The sequence below is a fragment of the Vespa crabro genome, chromosome 4, assembly GCF_910589235.1.
Source record: "Vespa crabro chromosome 4, iyVesCrab1.2, whole genome shotgun sequence".
In the NCBI taxonomy this organism is placed as follows: domain Eukaryota; kingdom Metazoa; phylum Arthropoda; class Insecta; order Hymenoptera; family Vespidae; genus Vespa; species Vespa crabro.
The window spans coordinates 6222916-6229696 of record NC_060958.1 but is presented as its reverse complement, the minus strand read 5'-3'; the positions used below and the strand labels follow the sequence as shown (position 1 = coordinate 6229696).

The 6781-nt window shown below is 39.4% G+C and overlaps 1 protein-coding gene across 3 annotated transcripts; it reads left to right on the top strand.

The window, feature by feature from the left end:
- The first annotated feature begins 179 nt into the window (after nucleotides 1–179).
- LOC124423552 (transcription factor Sp3-like) lies at nucleotides 180–6285 on the top strand. 3 transcript variants are annotated; one of them, XM_046961381.1, is made up of 11 exons: nucleotides 180–1674; nucleotides 2409–2617; nucleotides 2728–3045; nucleotides 3119–3524; nucleotides 3639–3823; nucleotides 3941–4030; nucleotides 4142–4483; nucleotides 4606–4840; nucleotides 4967–5444; nucleotides 5577–5871; nucleotides 6036–6285. In XM_046961381.1, exons 2-11 carry the CDS (start codon nucleotides 2582–2584, stop codon nucleotides 6201–6203), a joined length of 2553 nt encoding a protein of 850 aa, XP_046817337.1. In that variant the 5' UTR covers nucleotides 180–1674; nucleotides 2409–2581; the 3' UTR covers nucleotides 6204–6285. The 3 variants fall into 3 exon arrangements, with proteins under 3 accessions (XP_046817337.1, XP_046817338.1, XP_046817336.1); XM_046961382.1 differs by having other exon boundaries at nucleotides 2362–2617; nucleotides 4606–4732; XM_046961380.1 differs by having other exon boundaries at nucleotides 2362–2617.
- The last annotated feature ends 496 nt before the right edge of the window (nucleotides 6286–6781 follow it).

Below are 6781 nucleotides of genomic sequence, written 5' to 3'. Positions count from 1 at the left end.
GCAAAGAGATTTAAACTGTATACGACAATAGCAAAGCAAAACTTTCTATTTCTCCCTTTTCTTAAACCATCTGAGGGGCGGAAGGTATGACAAAATAAGACGACCCAAAGGGACAAAAGAAAAACAAGAAAAAGAAAGAAGGAAGAGTAAGAGAAAAAAGAAAGAAAGAGAGAGAGAGAGAGAGAGAGAGAGAGAGAGAAAGAAAGAGAGGGGCTGTGTTCCTTAGAACGAGCCTCGTGATCCGCTTAGTTGCGGCCTCCAGAATAGGGTGAGGAGGGATGAGATGGAGGGGAGAGGAGGATTCACGGGACAAAAAGAGGGGAAGTAAGGCCAGAGTGAAAGTAGGAGGTGGTTTAGCCCCTCGGTTGGGGTGGGCGTCCGACGGTTAGCGCGTACGCCCCTGCGTAACGAGTTTCGGTCGTGGAGCGACGCGTTCGACCAATCGGAGCCACCATCGGTCGTCCTCGGGTACGGTGAACGGTGCTGCTTGCGCGCCGCCCCACCGATGAAAGTAGTCCTCTTTCGGAGCTGGATTCGTGGCCTTGTTTCCGTGAACGCGAGGGACGAACGAAACGGCGCGTCCCACGTATTTGACGCGTGCCCTGCGCGCACACTTACACGAACAATTCTCTTATGCGGATGAACACTCACACATATGCAAACGCGTCCTCCCGTCCGCGCCTACCAACGAAGTCACGTTGCGAATCGCGCTTGATCCCGAACGATCATCATCCTCCTCACGCGATTGTGTTTTCTTTCTTCGTATAAATGTCGTGAATGTTGTCGCTAGATACGACCGGTGGCAGTGGCGGTGGCGACGGCGACGGCGACGGTGGCGGCGGCGGCGTGCTCGCTCGAGTGTGCTTCGGACCTCCTTGCACTCTCAGCTTCGTCAAACTCGTTGCTAATTTTGGCGGCAATTTCGAATACAATTATTTATCGGCGATTATTTCCTTATCGACATAATAATTGAAGTAACAATCTTAATGAGAACATAAGTACGAGCGTATTTTAATCGAAAAGGAACGTAATAGAAAAGCGTAGTGATGTGGCGAGTGCTGGTGTAGTAGTAGTATTAGTGTAGTGTAGTAGTGCTGAGAGAGTAGTGTAGTGTAATAGTGTGAGCACTGGTGTGAGAGCCCCGAAGAAGGGACTACACTAGTAAACTTGTGGGCGCGTTTATAAAACTGTTACAAGTAACGAGATCTCATACCATACAGAAAATAATGCTACCTGCTCGATCTACCTGTAACGACTGCATTCGTGTATAGCGCGTAAGAACATTTATGAGAGTTCGGATCGGATACGATTGTGAAGAATTACTTTAACGGGAAATAATCGTACGATGACGATTGTTTCGCGGTAACGACGGCAAAGGAACGCGCGTTGAAGTTAGAATTCATAAGAGAAGAAAAGTAAATTTCGCTTGATATATCGTGCGGAAGGAGGGCAGAGGGAAAGTTAGAGCGGGGAAGCAGAGTGGACGGCCAGCGGCTGCGGAGGAGGAGGAGGTGGTGGCGGTGGAGGAGGTGGCGGCGGAGGAGGCGGCGGTGGCGGCGGTATCGTTTCACAGAGCGAGAGCACGTGTTGGCCGGAGAATTAGGTGGAGTCCCATGTGCAAAGTGGGTGGAGGCTGCCGCATCGCGAGGCTGCCTTCCGCGCGTTATATCGCAGGTACAAGTGTGTGAGTGCGAGTGCGAGGGTGAACGCCTGCGAGAGAGCGAAAGGGTGAGCGCGAGTGGGCGGGTGTGACGACGCGTTCGCGCCTGTGTGTTGGTATCGTACGCGCGGCCTTACGCCTGTAGCGCAGCTATGCCGATACGCGCTCTCTTCCGAGAAGAGGCGACCGAACGTGAGCGAGCGAACGAGAGAAAGAGAACGAATGAGTTAGATGAGTGTGTGTGAGAGAGAGAGAGAGAGAGAGAGAGAGAGAGAGAGAAAGAGACAGAGACAGAATGAGCGAACGGGTGGGACGGTAGGAACAGGGGCGTAGGGAGGCGGTCCTCGATCGGGTTCTCGAGGAGGGCTCTGTGTCCATCTTTGTCTCGGAAGAGAGTGGCCTCTCGCTTCGCGCACGTGTCAATATATCGCATCGCGCGATCGTCGCTGCTGGACCGATAGAGTAGCATTTATTCGTCACTGATTTCTCCTCGATCTTTTTTCTTTCTCGCATTATTCTTATTTTACGGTAGATACGTATGTCTTGTCGCATTCAACAACGATCCATTTATACACCTCGCCCGTTCGCGATATATTTGTGAAATTCTGATGAAACGAAACAGATCCGGATGGATTTAATACTATACACATATCCTCGTCCTTTACCTCCCAAACAATGTCTTATTTCCTTTCCTCTTGTAGAACGAAACCTCCGTGGAATACTGCGTGAAAGGGATATCCATTTTCAGGGAGCGCACTGACAGAGAATAGTGCTTCTGCTTGCTGTCGTTATCAAAATAATAACTCCCATCGCGGGAGAATGCTGAAAGATGAAATCCTAGCATAAAAACTGTTGGCGCTAAATTGACATTAACGTTAATACCAATTTATTTGCAAGAAATAGAAAATAAATATTTCCATCATGAAGCGCAGTGTTGATGGGAGAAATATCACTCAAGTAAGAAAAACTATTGTTTATGTTATATTTGTATTGCATATGATATTGTGGTTATGTTACAGTTTTTAAATTATACCGAAAAATAAAACACAAATTGTTTGATTTAATAGGAAGAGATTGATGAGCATGATCCTTTACAAACACAATCTTCTCAACAACAAGATGAAGCTGAACAGCAGCAATTAGATCAACAACAGCAAACGGCTCAACCACAAATTAGATTTTTAAGTACGAATATGTTACAACAATTACAGCAACAACAACAACAAGATGTTCAGCAGCAAGCGCAGCAGCAACAACAGCAACCGCAAGTTATTACTTTACAACAACTGCAAAATTTTGTGCCTTTACAAGCCCAACAAGCCCAACATGATCAACAAAGGACACAAGCAATTTCTGTACAATCTTTGCCCCAACAGTTTTTACAGGTAAATCAATTAAATAATATATTTGTCTTTGGTTTGTTAATAGTATCAAAGAAAATTTTTTGTTTATTTATAGAGTGCTCAAATACTTGGTACTCAAGCTCAAGCAGCGCTTCAGCAACAGCAACAGCAAGCCCAACATCAGGCACAACAGCAAACGCCACAGCCACAACAGCAACAACAGCAACAACTTAGTTACAATGTTATACCACAAATGCAGACTGTAAATATTGATGGCCAAGAAGCTTTGTTCATTCCATGTTCTGCAATGTCAGGTGCTGGTGCTCATCATCAAACACAGCCTACAATGCAATTTGCTACTGCTAATGGGCAGCAAGTACAACTTGCCAGTCAACAAGTGCAATTGGCTAATGGTCAGACTATTATAACTCCACAACCTGTCAGTCTCATAAGAGCTCCTGGCGTATTTCCTGCTTCTATTATTCAAAATATTGCTGGACAGACAGTTCAATTGCCTACAGGTATGGTTTCATTTACTACATTTATCTGTAACAATATATGTGTAATGTGCACACGCACCACACACACGTTTTTTTTTATCAATTAAAAATAACAGTTAATTTTTTATTTGGTAGGACAAAGCGTTCAAGTAAGGCCATTACAATTTCCTATGCAACATGTTCAGCAAACTGTGCCTGTTCAAGTTCCAGTCACTGCCAGTAATGGACAAACTGTTTATCAAACTGTGCACTTTCCTGTTCAAGCTTTGTTAAGTGTCTTTAATATGCCAGCTACACAAATGATACCACAAATTACCCAAGTAAATGAACACTGTATATATGTGATTTTAATGTTTAATATTAAATGTTGCTGTGAATGTACATTTATATTGATTAATTTATATTCATGCGTATTCATAAATAATCATATATTTCAGCAAATTCCTCAAGTGGCTCAAATTATTACACCCAATGGACAGATTCAACAAGTTCAAATTGCAAATTTACCACAACTTCAAAGCTTACAAGTAAGTATAAAATCAATACATTTTCTAAAAATAAGCTTTCATAATGACATAGTAAATGTACTATTATTTGGAATATTGCTACAATAATAAACAAAAAATTTGGTGATATAGAGTCAGCAGGTAACACAAATGGCTCAACAAGTTGCTCAACAGCAAGCACAACAACAGGTTGTACAACAGCAAGCAGCACAACAACAAGTTGTACAATCAGTACAGCAGCAACAACAAGCTGTACAAGCGCAAGTTCAGCAGCAACAACAGCAGCAGCAACAACAACAGGTACAACAAGTTGTACAAGTAATACAACAGCAACAGCAGCAGCAGCAACAACAGCAGCAGCAGCAACAGCAGCAACAACAACAACAGCAAGTTCAACAAGTCCAACAATCGTCCACACCAGCTTCTACGGTAGCAACTTGGAGTACAACTGTTACAACTCCAAGTAATGTTCAGGTAACAATATTATGTGTATTTCTTTTATATAATTACAAATATGGTAGAAGAATGACATTTCATGTAATATATGATAGTAAATACAAGTAAAATAATAAAAAATAAATTAAATATATCTATAGGTACTTGGTATTGGTTCACTTGCAAGACCTATGCCAGCAAACAGTAGTGTAATTACTACAAAGGATGGACAGAAGATTGACGTTCAGACATTAACTGCTTTAGCAAGACCACCTGAAACAGTTGAAGGTGATATAAAATTAACAAATATAGATGCAAGTCAATTGGCTAATCAAATTATACATATTCCAACTGCACAATCTGCGCAAACTACAGTTCAACCAAACACGATAACAGGTACACTAATGATCCTGTATCTGTTATTGTGTAATCTATAGAATATATATATACTTTTAAATATATATGTATACACACACACACATATATATATATATAATTAGATATCTTAAATGTTTCTTGTAGGTGCGCAAGGTCAACAGCTTACTTTAATTCCTGCGTCTGCTCTAGCAAATTTAACCGCTCAACAAGGAAATATGATGAGAAGCGTTGGTAGTGGGAGTATAATGCAATTACAACCTGCTGCTGGAATGAATACTACAAATGGTTTTCTTCAGTCCATACCTGTACAAAATATTCCAGGTTTAGGAAGTGTCCAAGTAATACCTGCAAGCGCGTTGCAACCTGCTACTGTGCAAGCTTTACCTACTGCTGCTGCAGCACCTATTGTTGCTGCTCCAACTGTACAACTAGACTCAAGCGATCCAACTAAATGGCAAATCCTACAAACATTGCATCCAAATGGAACGATCACAACACCAACTCCGACATCACATCAACATCAAATAACAACTGCAACAAATTCAACTGTAGACACAGATTCTAATAAACAGCATCGAAGAAGAGTAGCCTGTACATGTCCTAATTGTGGTGATGGTGATAGGTACAGTCTATTATAGATCTAACTTAATACTGGTTTCATGTTCTTTTTATTGTGCACTATTAGAGTCGGTTTTTTGTTTTATTTTGTTTTTACATGACATTAATGACCCTGGCACAATGATTTTATGTTTAGAAATAGGGACATGACTCGAAAACGTCAACATGTTTGTCACATTGCCGGTTGTAATAAAGTTTATGGAAAAACAAGTCATCTTCGGGCTCATTTAAGATGGCACACAGGAGAACGACCATTTGTTTGCAGTTGGATATTCTGTGGAAAAAAATTTACAAGATCAGACGAATTACAACGGCATCGTAGGACACATACTGGAGAGAAACGATTCCAGTGTCCTGAGTGCACGAAAAAGTTCATGCGATCAGATCATCTGACAAAGCATATTAAAACACATACAAAAATTCGTAGTACGGTAAGCATATATTGTAATGCGTAGATATCGTTGGAGGAATGCATGCAATTATTCTATTTTAACACTTTCAAGTATCTCTTTCGTGATATCTTATAAAAACTTTCCAAAAAAGCGCAGATTAATTTTTTAATTAAACTTAATATTATTTTTAATTTGTGTTTTAGGAAGCTGCTACCTCCACTCAGGAAGGTTCATCTGATAGCCAGTCTTCCGCAGAAGAAAAAATAATAATAGCACTTCATAAAACAGAAACAGAACAGACAGGAATTATTTTATCAGAACCAATGGATGATATAAAAAGTGATTCGATCAAACATATAACAAACGAATAATGTATTAATTTTGTTGCATTTGAGCTTTTCTAACAAAGCTTAAAAGAAAGTCAACTAAACAGATATTGTATATATATATAGTGTATATATGTATATATACACTATATATATATATATAGTGTTTATATATATACACTATATATATAGTGTATATATATTATATGTATATATATATATATATATATATATATATATATCATTATATATACAATGATTAATGTTAAAGCTTAATAGCTTGCACAGATCATTGAAGTTATTTTCTCTAAAAAAATTGTATGTGAAAAATTTTTACAGGAATTGTAGTAATTCATAATTTATATAATCTATTTTTTTATTGGGAATATGTAAATATGTATATATTGTATATGTATGTAAAAAAATTTTTGCACAAGAAAATTTTACACCTATAAACGTTTTTTTGATATGCGATTATTAGAAGTCATTCACCTTAGTTTGTTGAAATATGTAGATTAAAAGAAATCATTAACATCGTATTAGTATACAATTTTTGATGATGGAATTTAAATAAAATCTTGTAAAAAGAAATAAAAAATAAATGATGGAGTTAAGATATCTGG

Excerpts from the sequence above, each read along its gene's own strand:
- LOC124423552 (XM_046961381.1), top strand. The coding sequence starts at position 2,582 with ATGAAGCGCAGTGTTGATGGGAGAAATATCACTCAA. Across the intron at positions 2,618-2,727 it reads ATGGGAGAAATATCACTCAA|GAAGAGATTGATGAGCATGA; the intron begins GTAAGAAAAACT and ends TTGATTTAATAG. Across the intron at positions 3,824-3,940 it reads TGATACCACAAATTACCCAA|CAAATTCCTCAAGTGGCTCA; the intron begins GTAAATGAACAC and ends CATATATTTCAG.